A 16,873-nucleotide genomic window follows, 5' to 3' on the forward strand; every position below is an offset into this window, starting at 1 on the left:
AAGTCAACATATCTATATAGGGTTTTATGTAAGCTATAAACTTCAGAAAACTTGGACTACTTATCGTATACGCTGAAATGAAGTCGTCATGCATATATAAGTTTAACGAGTATATATCTCTTTGGTCTCTGTCAAAAAAAAAAAATATATATATATATATATCGATCTCTAGCTTTGGTCAATGTTTATTAATTAAACAATATCAATCTAAGTATATATATGCTCTTTAATTTGTGTTATATATGTTATGTTTTCCATCCACATTTCTGAACTTGATTGGACAAAAGGTATATACGTGACTCCAACTTGCAAGTTGGTTTAGTTAATATTTTGTTTTCTTCTGAATAATATTAGGAAGCCTGTTTTTTGTCCATTATATAACAATTAATGTATCCATTAAATCATTAATAGATGACCATAATAGTTTACATAATACGTTCAAATAAATTACAACATAATACAAGTCATTTTTTTTATTCGGAGAGATTTGAATTTGCGTCATCTCCAATATTGTGGCTTACTTATTTGTTAATAAGTAAGTCACCTATTTTCTGTTGTATTAGAGTTATTTAGAGGTAAAGTCAAATACAAGTAAGTCATTGTCGGAAGTTGGAAACTTGGAAGTTGGAACTTGGAAAAACAAGCTCTTTTAATATGCAACAAAAAAGGTTAGACTAATTATTTTTTGGCAAGGAAAAACTTATTTTAATTAAATATTGTAAATCGTGTCGTTTTGCTGCAGCAAAGGGCAGTGCGACCCACGTCATATTGAGTTAGTTGTTAGAGGCGCGTGTTTCTTCACCAGATTTACTGTTCCAAGTGTTCCTTCCCTGAATCCCCGAATTTAAATTGTTGTTAATTCACCAGAGTACCCTCCCGCCCATAAAAAACAGATTTGTGGGCCCGGAGGCCCACTGACTCCAGCCCAGTTTATAGAATCCGACTTTTGACAATTTTGAAATCCGCCCAAACAAAACAAAAAAATAGAATAAATAAATAAATAAAAACGGTGGCTGCAATTTGTATATATATGATACGGTGATTAGCGGAGAGGTCGTTGTGTTTGTTTGGAGTTTGGACTTGGGAGGAGTGCGAAAAGACCAATTTGCCCATACGAACACTGAAACAGAGGCAGACATGGAAGCTGACGAAGTGACGGTTTGGTAGTAGAGGTAAAACAAATGCTCACTCCTTCTCATTTCTTGAAGTAGCCGATGATCAGAGTTTGTAAATACTTGGTGTGTTTGTTTGGCAGCGATTCGTGCTTCGAACAAATCCAAACAAAGACATGGACAGCTTATTCCAATTAGCCAAAAAAGAGCTTTTCTCAGTTGATTCTCGATTTGTTTGAGTGCTTTGCTTTGATTGAGTTTGATTAGGTACTGAGATTGTTTGTGAATTTTAGTAATGGGATTGTTTTCGACTGGTCCACCGATTAGGCGAAGAGCAGGCTTACGGATCAAGCAGGCGGGTCGGGCTTCGTATCGGGGCAGCTAGGGAAGGTCTTGTTGTTAATTTTGTAGTTTTGGATGTGAATAATTTGTGTCTTAGTTGTTGTGTTAAAGCCTTTTAAGAAGAAGAAAGTTTTTAAGACATGGGAACTACTCCTCTGAGGCAGTTACTGAAGAGCCTCTGCAACAATTCGCCTTGGAAATATGCGGTGTTTTGGAAGCTTAAGCACCACCCCGACTTGTAAGTTTCTTGTTTTCAATAATTTTTTCTGAAATATTAATTATAAATCAAAATGCCTTGGGGTTTCTAACTATTTTCTATGATTTTCTTGCTGTTTCCTTGGTATGTTAGATGTGTTCTGTTTGGATTACAAATTAGGGACTTAAATTTAATAACATATGTATATAGGCGTTTGATCATCTTCCCACATAAATAAAATTTTGATATCATATCTTAATGACCTTTTAAGTATCAAAGCTAGTCATGATTTCAGTATGATATTGGTCTTCTTATTATCCAAGGATTTTGACCTGGGAGGATGGGTACTGTCATCAACCAAAACCAAGAGAGACTATGGAACGTGCATCAGATGACATCTACTTGAGCGAGGCGAATGAGATATTTTTTAGAAACTGTGCACCCAGCATACATGACGGTGGATCTACGGGATATCCAATTGGACTAGCTGTGGCTGATATGTCACATCTTCAGCACACATTTGGAAAGGGGTACAATCTTGTTCTTGACCCTTGTCCTTACAAATTGTGTGCTTCTTTTTGTTTGTAAGAGATTAGCGAGCAACATAATGTGTTTTCTACTATGGTTATCATATACTTTAGGGAATTAAAAATGGATCACTTTGGATTTGAATAATTCTCAGGGTTGTCGGTGAGGTTGCATGTATAGGGAACCATAGCTGGGTTTTCCTTCACGGTATGTGCACCAGAGAATCTAACTCTAAGTTAGTTCCTGAGGTAAGTCATATTAGAACAAGTTAAATGATAATTCTGCAAGTACTGAACAGTGTATCTAAACAATGGATATTTTTCTTCTCAGTGTCCAGATGAATGGCTTCTTCAGTTTGCATTGGGTATCAAGGTAATTTGTTTGGCACAGTTTTCATCCTACTGACATGTGAACAAGGGCAAACATGCAAATTTTAGCTCAAAATTCACATGTAATTACTTCAAAATGGATAAATATCTGATTACCTATTTGATTTCTGATGCAGACAATTTTGCTTGTACCTGTACTTCCGTATGGAGTTCTGCAACTTGGCTCCTTGGAAACGGTGCCTGTTCATTCTATACTTACTATAAACTTCATGCATTGGTTGTGTCTGTCACATCCGATTCTAGATAAGCAGTTTATGTCCTGTACCCTTGTCATTATACTGTGGTAATTAAATAGCTTACAATTGTATTCGGGAAGTTGTGACATCGAAGATGTAACTCATGTTGCATGTATTTAACAAATTGTCCTTACCCCCTTCTGCAACTTAAGGACCATGCATGTGCTTCTCAGCCTGAATCTCATGCTGTATGTATGTGTGTGTGTGTGTCTGTTGCTTGCACATTAGTCTGATTGTATTCATCTTATTTGTCCCTTTCTTTTCCGATCAAGATTTCAGGTTGTGTGTGTGAGTCTGTTGCATGCACATTAGTCTGATTGTATTCATCTTATTTGTCCCTATCTTTTCCGATCAAGATTTCAGGTTGCTGAAGATCTGGCAGTGGTTGCTTTTGTGAAAGATAGATTCAATGCCATTCACAATGTTGTGGGGAAACCAGTACCTTTCAGGAATATTCGAGCTCAATCACCGTGGTCACAATCATCTAGTTTACTGGAGAATACATATGAGCCATCAGCTGTTACCATTAACCCACTGAAAATTGAAATGGCAGAAGATTTTGGTAACATTGGACTGAATGGTAACATATTGTCGACTTTGGAGCAATTTGTGCAATTGCCAACCATTGAATCTGGAACAGATCAGCCAGAAGTTCTTAAGAGTACTGGTGAAAATGAAATTGGTGTTCTGGCGAGTTGTCACATCGGAGAACCAAATCCACTCAGTCAGTCTATAGATACCAGCCTACTGGAGATGGTGGAAACTCAGATGTTTGAGATGTCTTGTCTGGACGAAGAACTTCTTGCCTATTCTCAATATAGCGGTTATAATATGGAAGTGTTTGGAGAATCCTTCAGTGGTTTTCGTTCTTACTCTGCTGGAGGTACAACAGAACTGTTCAAAGACAATGATGCTATAGATACAAGTCACTACAGGGTCAATAGTTTCTTTAGCTTTCCTGAAAGCTGTGAACTACACAAAGCACTTGGAACAGATTTCCACAGGCAGACCAATGAACATTTATGGGATTCATCGATCTTAGTTGGTGATACATGTAGCAGCTCTAGTTGGCAGAAACATCTGAGTACCAGCATTGAACCATCATGGTTCTCCAAAGGAAGTGATGCTGAGAACCCCTTGGAATCTTTGGTAGCAAAAGATGACACGTCATCTAGCAGATCTGATGGTATTAAATCATGTACGACATCCTCAAAACAATTTTCTGCTTCTTGTAAACAATTGAAATTTGAAGCGAGTGCCCAAGTGGGAAGTGACTCACTGATGTGGAGCCACACATCTGCTTTACTTTCTAGGGGCAAGGCTTCAGCTTCTTTCACAGGCATGATGAGCACTTTAGCTGATGAAGAGCAGCAGGGTAAAGGATACACTTCTTCACAGCCTAAAAAGGAACAAAAGCTGTCTAGTGCGGGTGCAAGAAGGGCCAGACTTGGAAATAGCTCGAGGCTAAGACCAAGAGATAGACAACTGATTCAGGATCGGGTCAAGGAGCTGCGAGAACTTGTTCCAAATGGTTCCAAGGTGAGTATTTTGTGAGATTCAGTATTTGTTGTGGCCAATACATAATCACTTATTTTCTCTAACTAGATATGCTTCATCTGTGGGAAGTTCAGTGCAGCATTGATGGACTTCTGGACCGAACCATAAAACACATGCAGTATTTAAGAAGCATGACTGACCAAGCTGAAAAACTGAGGTGCTATGCACGTCAGGAGGTAAGCAAAGTTCATTCATGTCTTGTAGAATTGTGGGTGTCCTTTGTGTGTGTTCTTTTTTTCTTCTTAAAAAACAAGGTATAAGTTTAGGTTTTCCTTTTTTTTTGGTAAATTATTATATTTGGCGGAAGGTGGGATTATGTCTTGAATTGTTTCTGCCTGCCTCACATCTAGTAATTATGGTTTTTCTAGTTAATCTTTTTCGTTTTCTCTTGATGCCGGGAATTAGTTTCAAGTTTCTGACTAAACCTGAGATGATTTTGCAGGTGCCTCGTTCCAATAACATAAGTGAAACTAAAGGTGGTTGCTCAAATGGGACAAGCAGGGCTTTCGAATTTGGTAGTGAACTCCAGATTTGCCCCATTGTGGTGGAAGATCTTGAACATCAAGGACACATTCTTATAGAGGTCTGTTCCACGACCCCCATTTAGTTGATTTTATAAACGCAAAGCTTGATTGCAGAACTGTTTCAGCCAATTACTATGTCTATTGCAGATGCTATGTGATGAACATGGACTTTTCCTAGAAATTGCCCAAGCTATCCGACGATTGGAGCTGACCATCTTGAAGGGTGTGATGGAAACTCGCTCAAATAACATGTGGGCACATTTTGTGGTTGAGGTATAATAATTTGTTACCCTATGATTGTTGTATAAGAATGCCAAAATGTTTTTTTATTGTTAAATGTTGTCTGCAATGTGCTCAGGCTCCCAGGGGGTTTCACAGAATGGATGTTTTTTGGCCTCTGCTACACCTTCTGCAACGCAAAAAAGGTCCCATATCAAGCAAGATTTGAAATATAATCAAGAAATTGAGCACACCGTCAGGTTTTGTGCACCAAAACCATATCATTATGACAACTGCTAGGAAATATCGGAGCCCCGGCAGACTGTTTAATATCAGTAACAAGTGTTGTTAGTGTACAAACTCAGACAGATCTCTATGCAATTTGCTGTTTTGAAGAAAATTAGCTTCTAAAAACTAAAAAGAATAGAACATGTGCCCACATGGCCTCCGTGCATGTATGCACAGAAAAAATGTACATTATGCATAAACAGGACTATTTGAAGCAGTCATATCCTAACAAGTCATCATGCCCTTTGTGTCTTTGTCATCAATATGCTTCGGACTCAAATGGCTCTGTCAGCCAGCAGTAGCGTGTGCCACCAGCCGCATGCAATATTTTTTGGTAAGCAACCATCTATAGAAACTTGAGACGGACTGTTCCTGTCCACGGAATCGCCCAGACCAAGCTGAAAAGAAACCAGGAATAGACAAGTTTTCAGAATGATCAAACAAGAATCTTTTGGTTTGTGTATTTTGATCATAGAAGTCAGAGGTCATACTTGTCCATACTTGTTCCACCCCCAGCTAAATAAGTCGCCGTCTTCTGCAGGAAACATAACAAAAGAGAATGTCCAAGTGAGAACTTTGGAAATATCAAAGCTTGTCTAAATTACCTTTTATGGGACAAATTGATGTAGAACCCCCTAAACTCCATCTTTGATGTCAAAGGTAGCCTTGGATAGTACGTAGGGCAAATAAATGAAATCATATTCCTTCCGAATTTCAGCCAAGATGAGCTAAAAATAAATTGTCCTAGTTCCTTTTGCCTACCCTCTTACCTGTTAGCATGACACTATGGCGTGCCCCACAGGAGACCACTTTGGCATGCTTGTTTTCCAAACTGGGAGAATCCAGAAGCCTAGGTAGAGTCTGAAGCAGACAAAGATGCAATTTGGTTAAATCTTTAAGTTAGAAACAAGTTAGATCTTGAAGCATCTCAGAATCGGAGCAGTTGCTTAAAGCTTCCATTTATAAATTCTAAGTTAATAAAAATGAAAAGAAGGAAAAAATGATGAAGTTTTTTAGCGTACCTCAGCCTCTTCGGCACCTGTTCCCAACTGTCCAAACTGATTCCCCCCGAAAGCGTATACACGGCCATCAACAGAAATACAGAGAGTATGCCATAGTCCAGCAGCGATGTTTTTCACTTTAGTATCTGATAATGAATTCACACAAGTTGGTCTTAGCTGATCTTTTGCACTCCCTTGTCCACACTGGATTCAAAAAAAAAAAAAAAAAAACACAACAGCAACAAGAGAAAAGATGCCACTTTCAGATATAGATAACATGAATCAGCTTGATTAAATTTAAGGCATCGGCAAACACAGAAATAAGAAAAACAATGTGGTTCCATTGAATTGCTAAGTATATAATGAGACAGTATATACACAGTAATACACCAGTTATAGCTGAGGTTGCTACCAAACAATTCACTCAATGCAGGACAACTCAATCGACACAAGACCCTGACTACCATAGAAAGCTTACCTGCCCATAGAGTCCCCAGCCAAAAGTAAGTAGTGCTCCAGCATCTGTAAATTGAAAATTATTGGTAATAAGAAAGAAGAAAATAAAAATGAAAACGATTAAATCAAAATTAAAATTGTCATCAAATTAAGAGGATCAATGGAACAATCAAGAAAATTTTCAAATTTTGCATTAACCCAAAGGTAATTTAGTAACACATACAACCTAAAAACCTAATTTATTAATCTGTTCTATTCTCTAGAATTAAGTATTAACACTTATAAGCAATTTGAGCACTATAAAACCACCCATTAAATGCTGACCTGTTATTACTGCACTGTGCCGACCTCCACAAGCAATCTCCTTCACAAAGCTTCCAGGAACTTTTGAACCTTGAGACACAACAGAAGACCTATCCTTCCCAGAAGCAGATGGCTCAATGCAGGGTATGATATGAGGAGTAGAGATCATCTTTACCCGGGTACCCAAACCTAGCTGTCCTTCGCCTCCATAGCCCCAACCCCACACCTGTCCCATATCTGAAACTTCGGTTAAAATTATGATGCATCAGGTGTCTTGCTTTACATCAAAAATCTTCCATAGCTTCGTACTTCCTACTACCTACAAAACTATATGGTGTGATCACGAAGACAAAGTATCCATCCTCAAAGTCGTAAGCATATTGTGCTTTGCTAACCCCTGACATTGTGCTATTACCTGACAATACTAAAGTGTGGCGTCCGCCAGCAGCAACAGAGGTGATCCTCACCCCAGGACCTAGAGTTACAAGACAAGGCGATGGTGTGAAGAATTCATCACCGTCTGTTGAGCTTTCAGATTCAAGCTTAGGAGATTCAAGCTTAGGTGATGAAATCTTCCTTCGCTTTGCAAAATCCTCTCCAGCCCTTTTGCTGTCAAGATGAGATACTGTCCCACCAGTCAAAGTGAAGCCTTGAGGCATTGGGCTTACTGTATAAGATAATAGTCTTAATCACATTGATCTAGGAAAATCAAAAAGGCTTCCAGGATTTGCTTTTCTAGATACACCCAGGTCTCAGAAATACCTTGTTCAGCTGGTAACGAACTTTGTTTACCTGTAGTTGTAGTATCCTTTTGAAGACTTCCCATTATAGCTAAATTGCGGATAAGCTTCCCAGAGGGAACACACTCTTTCCAGCCCCATGTGTACACTTCACCTGTCTCTGTAGATTAACAAATAATAAGAGCTTTTTGAAATTCAGCTCCCATGGAAAACTAGGTGACCGAAACTGAAATAGTTATAGTTAATAGAATTACTACGAATTCAAAAATCAATCAACATTCACAGTCAAAATAGTTACTCATAATTCCTTTCATTTCTAGTTTCTGCCACAAATTTTGGTTACTGAACAGCCAATCCATGGTTCCATAATCCAAACTAGTAAATAAAGCAAAAATCGAAACGAAATCATACCTATGACAGAAACGCAATGAGCCCAGCCAGCAGAAGCCTCGACTAGTGAAGCCTCAGTTGGAAGAGGAAATACCTCTGGAGTCTCCTTAACAAATGTACAGCATATATACACATAGAAGATGCAAAATCCCAAAATCAATCCAAAGAGTTTGAATTAATTCCTAAAAAATTTCGGAAATTAGAAGATCAATGCATTACCCCATGCTTCCCCGAAATCAGGTAGCTCTGTCCTTCATCGTCAGCCGAGCCCCACGTTATGAGCTTCCCACTCTCTAATCAACCATATCCAAACACACCCAAAGCCAAAGCCAAACAGATTGCAACATAAGCTTTTCAAAGCAAGAATAAGAACTAGTCAGTTAGTCAGAGATTGAGAACCAACCTGAGATGGCCATGGCGAATCCACAACCGCCACTGCAGACGTCCTTCCACGAATCTCCTCCACCGGCTATCGGAGGCGGAAACCGTACCGGCGCCATAGAGAGTATCGGAGACTTCTCCGGCGAGGTTCCGGGTAAATACCCCCACATATACACTAAAGCTTCTTTGCGCTCCGGATCCATCTTCGCGTCTCCTCCTCCTTCTCCTTCATTGCAATTCATCGAGATCCAAGCGACCTAAGAATCCGAAACAAAGCTCAGAAGCTCAATCGGATTCTCTCTCTCTATCTCTGTGAAATTTGGCTTACGAAGAAAAGCGTTGGGTGCGAAATTTTGAGACAGTCTGATAGAGAAGACAGCAAAAACGACTGAAACTGAGAAAGAAAATCGAGGCGTATCATTTGCAGGGATATAGCACGCGCCACGTCGGATGACACGTGGAGTTATCTGGGCCGCAAGTTCGGATTACATTATGGAAGCACCAGTATGCTGGAACTTTCTGGAAGGGTGAGTGAGGGACTTTCCTTCTGGTCGCCACGTGTGAGGGACTGAAAGGTTAAGGGCTCTCCCTCGTGTCGATGCACTCCTGCTTGCCACGTGTTGGGCTATGCTCCTTATGCTATATTTTAATTGTTATTCAGTAATAATAATGCTAGTTGTCCCACATTTTTTTTTCCCACATTTGTATCTCATCTGATGTGTCATTACTTTACTGGAAAGATATTTCCTTTTTCTTTTTTTAGATTTTATTTTTTAATTTTTAGTGTCCAATGTATGAATGCCATATAAAATGGTATGAAATTGTGGTATAAAAATGTGGTAAGTGTAACATTACTGATTTAGGGGTAAAATTGTTATTCTACATATTATTAAAAAATAATTATGAAATTAAACACAAAAAATAATCATGAAATTATTATTTAAACTGATTGTATAGTTATTATTAAGAAAATTATTATTCAATTAAACACTTGGGTCCGACGGGGTTTGCACTAGGTAGAGAGAAGGAGAGAGAAAGAGAAAGATAAAGAGAGATATAGGGAAGAGGGATCCCCGACGTGGGGTAGGGGGTTCACTGGCAATGGGTGGAGGGGTTGTCAGCGCAGGGGGAGGTCGCCGGTCGAAGGAGGTAGTGAGGTGGGTGGGAGAAGGGGTTTCTGCATCCTCCCTTTTTTTTTGTTTCTTTTCTTCTTTTAGTTATTTTTAAATTTTTTTATAGCTATTTTTAATTAATGATGAAAATAACAAATATGCCCCTAAGAATGACGGAAATTATTCTCGTTTGGGTTACTTTGAAAGTGGTATACTTGTTTGAAACAGACATATAAGTGGTATACTTGTTTGAAACAAACATACAGAAGAGAAAGCTTATTCCCCGTTCGACTCATTCTTTTTTAATGCTCATGCTAGATTTTTTAAGAAAAAATGGATTTGAAATCTCTCATATTCATAGCTTATCCAATTCTTTTTTCTTTTATGTGAGCGTTTATCTTTTCTTTGTTGGTTGAGAGTATCACATCAAAATTATAACGATTTAACCTGACACATTAATATAAATAGAACTTTAAATCAAATTTCATGATCCAAGTTTTTGTTATTTTTTTCTTCCTAATCAGGACCAAATAACAAATTAATAAATTCCAGTTGCAACTTGCAACCCACCATACGTAACCCTTACAGACTTGAGGCTTGTTGACTAACTTTGTAGCTGCTAGAAAACATTGGCATGGTAATGGTAAGGCTTCTTGCCCAAACCAACCGTCTTGAAGCAACACAAACTTGGTAATGGTAGCTGCTTGAAATTCCTGTCCTAACCATACAGACAGACCAGGTCTCCTGGTGGGGGGGTTTCAGTCTTTCAGGGCGTAGTGCGTTTTGAGTAATTTTTTAGTAGAGGAAATTACAGATTTGGTCCACTAATTATATAGCTAGTTCAATTTTGGTCCACGAACTTTTTTAAGTTCGGTTTTGGTCCATTTAATTTATAACAAGTTCTGTTTTGGTCCTTTCCGTTTATTTGGAGTGGACGGACGTTTATGTAAGGGGCAAAACTGCCATTTCACCATATTACCTCATAGTACCTCTTTTGCCAATCTTGCAACGGGTCCAATCCTCCAACAAATACAATCGTCGCTGGGAAACTCGTGCTCGCTCGCTCTGAGCGCCACGTGGTGCGCTATGTTCCCGCCGGCGCTGTCTCCGGCGAGGAAGCACTGCTTCAGATTCGCGGCGCCGCCGAAGATGTCGCTCTGGCCGTCGTCGATGAACTTCAAGACGTCGAATCCGTCGTCGTATTGGCTCGGATAGCGGTGCTCAGGCGCGAGGCGGTAGTTGACGGAGACGACGACGGCAGGGATTTCGCGAGCGAGCCTCTGGCAGAAGTCGTCGTAGGATTTCGAATTGGGGGCCATGAACGAGAACCCGCCGCCGTGGTAAAAGACGATGAAGGGAAGGCTGGCGGAGGCGGCGGAGGAGGTGGGAGTGTAGAGGCGGAACCAGAGGTTGCGAGAGGGGTCGACGGTGACGTCGGAGCTTTTGACATTTTTGAAGGGTTTTGTTAAAGGAGAAGATTTGAAGTCAAGGAAATTGAATAGACAGCGGTTGACGGTGCCGTTAGAGCGGCGACAGGTGTCAACGGCGAATGAAACGGCGGACAGGAAGAGTCGGAGCCACCATGGAAGATCCGGGAATGCTGGTGGGCTTTGGCTTTGGGCCATCTATGGATCAAATATGACTCTGAATGTAGCTTTCACTATCTTATCACTTATCAGTTTGAAGGTAGTGAAGCAGATGCTGCGATGCACATCATGATATATCCTTTCACAATTGCCTTTTGCACAAGGCATTATTGATCTAATATCTAATTGCTGGGCCACCATCATTAAGCCTTAATAAATGCTTCAACTAATCAAACTCCATTTATTAAATGCCTTAATATACACCTGTTGTTTGTGTTTGACTAAAGTTTTTCATGCTTGAGTAACTAGAAATGGAAGTTGAAATGGCAGTTTTGCCCCTTACATAAACGTCCGTCCACTCCAAATAAACGGAAAGGACCAAAACAGAACTTGTTATAAATTAAATGGACCAAAACCGAACTTAAAAAAGTTCGTGGACCAAAATTGAACTAGCTATATAATTAGTGGACCAAATCTGTAATTTCCTCTTTTTTAGTATGATTGTAACACGGTCACATAATATTATTCATTTACCTATATTATAACACGTGTATATTTATTAATGTAATATATAAAAGTATAATCATGTGTCCCTCTTAATAACATCACGTTGTGTTGGTGCGGTCACACTCCAACCCTTCATGTTCATTGTTAAGTTTAGAGACTTGAGAGCAATACAAAATCAAAGATGCTTTAGCCTTTAGTAATGCGTGCGACTTTAGATTTCCCATTCTAACTTTGCGTCACCTCCACAAAGTCAATTATGCTTGCATCCACTGCCCTTCATTTTTCCCTATTATTTTACCATCAAAAAGATAAGAACCACCGAATCAATTAATAGTAGGAGTCCCATATATCTTTGCCATGCCACATGAATCTCACTTCATTCTGAAGTGAATACATCAAAGTCAAGTATATGAATTTTTGACGTGGTTCGATGATCTATACTAAATTACTAGTTAATGCTCCCATTCCATCATAGTCAATTCGCACTACCTCACAACTAATACCAATTAAACAATAAGCTTGACTCAGCCCAAGGAGGGCCACCTTGTAATAGCTTGTTGGTTTCATCCTTAATTTCAAGTTTTGGGTTTCAATGCTCAGCAAGAGTATTATATATATAAAGTGACAACTTTCACAGATTCCAGGCATCCACATTTTATTTGATTCTGCTTAACCATACCCAGATCTAGCTCTTGCCAGTTAATCACTTGAATTAAGTCTTTGAAGGGAACAAATTAGAATTTGCAACAGAAGCAAAACATGGCTGGGACAGGGTCAGCTTTCAACAGCCAAAGATGGTCTCTAAAGGGTACAACCGCCCTTGTCACTGGTGGCACCAGAGGCATCGGGTTAGCCATCTCTCTCTCTCTCTCTCTCTCTCTCTCTCTCTCTCAAACACACTAACATTGTTGCTGTGTTCTACATGCAATATATATCAGATATGCCATAGTCGAAGAGCTAGCAGGACTTGGAGCCACTGTGCACACCTGTGCTCGTAACCCAACTCTGCTCCATGAGAGGGTTAAAGAATGGGAGAGTAAGGGCTTCAAAGTGAGTGGTTCAGTTTGTGACCTCACATCTAAAGATCAAAGGGAGGAGCTCATAAACACTGTCTCCTCTGTTTTTGATGGCAAGCTCAACATCCTTGTAAGTTTTTTACTGCCTCTGTAATTAAATATTTTGTTTTTCTATTTTAATATTTGTGACTAAATAATATAGTTGGAAGTTGCAACTTGGACATCACATCTTTATGTTTTAGCCTTAAGAGGCTACAAAACATAAAGATGGGTTTTGACTTTTGATGTTCAATTCTCCTCTGGCCTGAAACAAGAGCCACAAATTTCCATTCTAGTTGGACCTGCATTGGGCTTGAACTTTTTAACTTAATTTGATTCAGCATTATTATCATACTAGCTTGTTGTGGAACCTTGATTTTCCTGCTATACATAGGTAAATAATGCTGCGACTTGCACACTTCGAGAAACTACAAAATATACTCTAGAAGATTTCTCGACTATGATGGGTACCAATGTTGAATCTCCCTACCATCTTTGTCAACTTGCACACCCTCTCTTGAAGGCCTCAGGAAATGCCAGTATTGTATTTGTGTCCTCTATTGCTGGTGTTGTAGCTCTGCCCAACTTATCTGCCTATGCAGCAACCAAAGGTAATTAATTAAGCCACTAATATGTTAGAAAAAACCAAATTGCAATCTTAAGTAATATTGTTGTGCTTCAAATTTCAACAGGTGCAGTGATCCAGATTTCAAGGAATTTGGCATGTGAGTGGGCAAAAGACAACATTCGCACCAACACTGTAGCACCATGGGCTGTCAACACAGGGATCAAAGTTGATGATGTAAATATCCATCTCATCCACCCTTCGTTTAAACCTGTTTTTTACCAATTTAATTAATATCCTTTAGGGGTATCTAATATATCTAACATTTCAAACTCCATTTTTGAATCAGGATGGTCATGGTGATGATTTCATACGGCTAATAGGTCGAACTCCCATACGTCGCATTGCAGAGCCTAATGAAATTTCATCATTGGTCACTTTTCTTTGTCTCCCTGCAGCTTCTTACATCACTGGACAAGTTATCAGTATCGATGGAGGATTTACAGTTAGTGGTTTCTAAGCAGTCACTCTAATAATTTGTTGATAATTGCATATTTGTAGGTTAATAATCTCCTTACAATCAGTAAAATGCAATAATGTTGGCAGAATTAAATTACCTGTAATTTTGTGTTTACTTTATCATCACAATAAAACTTTATATGTACCACCATTGGATTTCAGATGAATTATATATATTAATTTCTGAGATCGTTTTCAAGCAATCAAACGTGACCAACTTACTAGTTGTCTGGTATTGCCAACTGTTACGAACTTGGTCAATCAATAAATAATGACTACTTGTCCACTAACTAAGTAGTTTGGGCCCAGTTCGGCCGTAATCAAGGTTTGGAATGGGAATTGATATCCATTTCATAAAAAATTGTTGTTTGGTTGAGTTTGCAAAAGGAAACAAACTAAGTAATTGACTTGAATTGAGTGGAAACCAATTCATTTAAGAGGCAGAACAAAAATACCAGGAGGGGGTAGTGTTCTTATTCCGTCCACGTATTATTTGGCTGTTAAAAAATTAGAAAAATAAATAAATTCAATCATCCACCCACGTCTTCCAATGTCTCCAGCTTCTCTCAGCCATGGCAGATCTGCCACAAACACCATATATAATCCTCTCTCCATCTTCTTGATGAGTTCGAGTTATTTCATTTTTAGGGGCTTCTTCTTCCCTTTTGATTTCATGAAAATTTTACTAGAAAGTAATTATTTGTTGTATTTCTCTCTTGAGATGTTCCCTATTATTTTGTATAGCTCTGTTAACAAAATTGCCAAAGAAACATTTCGTGGGTAAATTTTATTTTCTTGGATGAGGAAATGATGAGAGAAATGCAGAGAAAATAAGAAGTGGTTGAGAAAAAATGATTGTTCTTCTATTGGTAAGGACGAACTAGTCCCCAAATGTTCATACTAAAAACTGTATAAGGGTAAAATTGAAAAAAAAGGTTAAATCCTTTAATTCATTCCAATCGTTATCAAAAGCTAAATGGGATTAGTAAACCAGTTTTCAGATTCAACTTGTTCCAAACATTGGAATGGAAAGTACTTTAAAGTCATTCCAATATGGAATAGTTAAGTAATGTAATTCAATTCATACTCTCATCCTAGTATTCCAGCCAAACAACAAGGCCTAGTAGGGGAGATGAGAGCTTCCTAGTTTTCGTTTTTCCTTTTATGTTTGTTTTTTTTGTTCGTTTGCTATATTTTTTCAATAATTTTTTTCATTTTAATAAATTGATATATATACATAATGAAAGGACGTGCGAATGTCAAAGAGTAAGTTTCGAAATATATTCAGTTTAGATAATTATTCATGTGTAGGTCATATTTAATTTGAATAATCTGCGTGAAAATTATCACGTGTGCATATATAAGTGAGTGTATGTACGATTACTTACTCAAAATAAAATAATCATGTACATCCTACCTAAGTTAAAATCCTCATTCTCTAAATGCAACAAAATGAAAAATTGAAAGCCAATTGGCAAACCATGTATCGTTTCATTTCACATAAAACCAAACTCTTGATCATAATTCAACTTCAAGTTCTATCCAATAAAATACATTTTATTGTGCACGAGGCTTACTAAGATATGAAGGTAGATTTATGGACAAATTGGACGGACTAATTAATTATCTACATGAAAGAAATAAAAAATGTTGGAACTTATGGATAATAGACCACGTAGGCTGCTGATTTGGAAAGTCGTATATTGAGTATGTTAGAAACCGCTAACTGTAAATCCTCCATCTACACTGATGACTTGTCCATTAATGTAAGAAGCAGCAGGGAGGCAAAGAAAAGTGACCAACGATGAAACTTCATTAGGCTGAGCTGGCCGACAAATGGGAGTTCGACCTATTAGCCTTCTGAAATCATCCGTATGACCATCCTGATACAAAATTAAGTTTTAAATGTTAGATTAGATACCCTTAATTAAACCATATTAATAAAACTGGTAAAACAAAATGTTTCAACTAAATTAAGATACTTACAGAATCAACTTTGATCCCGGTGTTTACAGCCCATGGTGCTACAGTGTTTGTGCGAATGTTGTCTCTGGCCCATTCGCATGCCAAATTCTTTGAAATCTGAATTACTGCTCCTGTAAAATGCATGTCAATGGTAAAAATATTAATTCAAATGTTTTGTAAGTTGTATAATAACAAACATATGTTTTATTTTAACTGATCAATATTGAATTAATTAATTAATTACCTTTGGTTGCTGCATAGGCAGATAGTTTTGGCAGAGCTTTCAAACCAGCGATAGAGGACAGAAATACAATACTTGCATTTCCTGAGGCCTTCAAAAGAGGATATGCGAGTTGACAAAGATGGAAGGGAGCTTCAACATTGATATCCATCATACTTGAGAAATCTTGTAAACTGTATTCCGTAGTTTGTCTAAGCGTGCAAGTTGCTGCATTATTTACAAGGATGTTGAGCTTTCCATCAAATACAGATGAGACAGTGTTGATGAGCTCCTCTCTTTGAGCTTTCGAAGTGAGGTCACAAACTGAAGCACTCACTTTATATCCCTTGCTCTTCCATTCTCGAACCCTCTCGTGGATGAGTGTTTGGTTTCGAGCACAGGTGTGCACAGTGGCTCCGAGTCCTGCTAGCTCTTCAACTATGGCATATCCGATGCCTTGAGTTCCACCAGTGACAAGGGCAGTCATACCCTTTAGAGACCATCTTTGGCTATTGAAACCTGCACCTGCCATTTCTGTCTTAATTTGTTTCCCTTCAACTATTCAAGTGGTAAACTGGGCAAGAAATGTAGCTAGCTGCGTTCAATTGAATGTTGAGCTAAAGTGTGGATGATGGAAATATATGAAAGCTGTAGGTGTATATATATAATTTTGTTGCTGAAC

The 16,873-nt window shown here is 38.5% G+C and overlaps 4 protein-coding genes and 1 pseudogene across 5 annotated transcripts; 2 read left to right on the forward strand and 3 right to left on the reverse strand.

Annotated features, from left to right (window-relative positions):
• Positions 1-1,039: 1,039 nt before the first annotated feature.
• On the forward strand, positions 1,040-5,503 carry LOC147281582 (transcription factor EMB1444-like). 2 transcript variants are annotated; one of them, XM_086247497.1, is made up of 11 exons: positions 1,040-1,172; positions 1,256-1,692; positions 1,974-2,180; positions 2,333-2,426; positions 2,509-2,550; positions 2,684-2,743; positions 3,167-4,342; positions 4,435-4,536; positions 4,803-4,943; positions 5,032-5,157; positions 5,243-5,503. In XM_086247497.1, exons 2-11 carry the CDS (start codon positions 1,595-1,597, stop codon positions 5,330-5,332), a joined length of 2,136 nt encoding a protein of 711 aa, XP_086103623.1. In that variant the 5' UTR covers positions 1,040-1,172; positions 1,256-1,594; the 3' UTR covers positions 5,333-5,503. The 2 variants fall into 2 exon arrangements, with proteins under 2 accessions (XP_086103623.1, XP_086103624.1); XM_086247498.1 differs by lacking the exons at positions 1,040-1,172; positions 1,256-1,692 and having other exon boundaries at positions 2,133-2,180; positions 3,160-4,342.
• On the reverse strand, positions 5,388-9,045 carry LOC147281583 (ultraviolet-B receptor UVR8-like). Its single transcript, XM_086247499.1, has 11 exons — positions 8,685-9,045; positions 8,501-8,574; positions 8,303-8,387; positions 7,944-8,051; positions 7,567-7,818; positions 7,173-7,388; positions 6,871-6,914; positions 6,414-6,596; positions 6,162-6,252; positions 5,883-5,926; positions 5,388-5,789 (listed from the first exon to the last, which is right to left on the reverse strand). Exons 1-11 carry the CDS (start codon positions 8,902-8,904, stop codon positions 5,667-5,669), a joined length of 1,440 nt encoding a protein of 479 aa, XP_086103625.1. The 5' UTR covers positions 8,905-9,045; the 3' UTR covers positions 5,388-5,666.
• A 1,696-nt stretch (positions 9,046-10,741) lies between these two features.
• Positions 10,742-11,544, reverse strand: LOC147281584 (putative carboxylesterase 18 pseudogene; annotated as a pseudogene).
• An 836-nt stretch (positions 11,545-12,380) lies between these two features.
• LOC147281585 (tropinone reductase homolog) lies at positions 12,381-14,258 on the forward strand. Its single transcript, XM_086247501.1, has 5 exons — positions 12,381-12,715; positions 12,806-13,013; positions 13,317-13,533; positions 13,615-13,724; positions 13,837-14,258. The coding sequence occupies exons 1-5, from the start codon at positions 12,627-12,629 to the stop codon at positions 14,005-14,007; spliced, it is 795 nt and encodes a 264-aa protein (XP_086103627.1). The 5' UTR covers positions 12,381-12,626; the 3' UTR covers positions 14,008-14,258.
• A 1,324-nt stretch (positions 14,259-15,582) lies between these two features.
• Positions 15,583-16,772, reverse strand: LOC147281586 (tropinone reductase homolog). Its single transcript, XM_086246506.1, has 3 exons — positions 16,216-16,772; positions 15,993-16,102; positions 15,583-15,889 (listed from the first exon to the last, which is right to left on the reverse strand). The coding sequence occupies exons 1-3, from the start codon at positions 16,721-16,723 to the stop codon at positions 15,719-15,721; spliced, it is 789 nt and encodes a 262-aa protein (XP_086102632.1). The 5' UTR covers positions 16,724-16,772; the 3' UTR covers positions 15,583-15,718.
• Between the last annotated feature and the right edge of the window lie 101 nt (positions 16,773-16,873).

The sequence above is a fragment of the Dryas octopetala genome, chromosome 6 (genome assembly GCF_963921425.1).
Source record: "Dryas octopetala chromosome 6, drDryOcto1.1, whole genome shotgun sequence".
NCBI lineage: Eukaryota > Viridiplantae > Streptophyta > Magnoliopsida > Rosales > Rosaceae > Dryas > Dryas octopetala.

Coding starts and splice junctions, on each gene's coding strand:
- LOC147281586 (XM_086246506.1), bottom strand. CDS start 16,723: ATGGCAGGTGCAGGTTTCAATAGCCAAAGATGGTCTCTAAAGGGTATG. Junction 16,103..16,215: donor TGCCTATGCAGCAACCAAAG/GTAATTAATTAA, acceptor TGCATTTTACAG/GAGCAGTAATTCAGATTTCA. Junction 15,890..15,992: donor CCGGGATCAAAGTTGATTCT/GTAAGTATCTTA, acceptor ATTTTGTATCAG/GATGGTCATACGGATGATTT.
- LOC147281583 (XM_086247499.1), bottom strand. CDS start 8,904: ATGAATTGCAATGAAGGAGAAGGAGGAGGAGACGCGAAGATGGATCCG. Junction 8,388..8,500: donor TGATTTCGGGGAAGCATGGG/GTAATGCATTGA, acceptor ACATTTGTTAAG/GAGACTCCAGAGGTATTTCC. Junction 6,915..7,172: donor GCACAGTGCAGTAATAACAG/GTCAGCATTTAA, acceptor TTCAATTTACAG/ATGCTGGAGCACTACTTACT.
- LOC147281585 (XM_086247501.1), top strand. CDS start 12,627: ATGGCTGGGACAGGGTCAGCTTTCAACAGCCAAAGATGGTCTCTAAAG. Junction 13,014..13,316: donor ATGGCAAGCTCAACATCCTT/GTAAGTTTTTTA, acceptor TGCTATACATAG/GTAAATAATGCTGCGACTTG. Junction 13,725..13,836: donor CAGGGATCAAAGTTGATGAT/GTAAATATCCAT, acceptor TTTTTGAATCAG/GATGGTCATGGTGATGATTT.
- LOC147281582 (XM_086247497.1), top strand. CDS start 1,595: ATGGGAACTACTCCTCTGAGGCAGTTACTGAAGAGCCTCTGCAACAAT. Junction 1,693..1,973: donor CTTAAGCACCACCCCGACTT/GTAAGTTTCTTG, acceptor TTATTATCCAAG/GATTTTGACCTGGGAGGATG. Junction 2,744..3,166: donor AACTTGGCTCCTTGGAAACG/GTGCCTGTTCAT, acceptor TCAAGATTTCAG/GTTGCTGAAGATCTGGCAGT.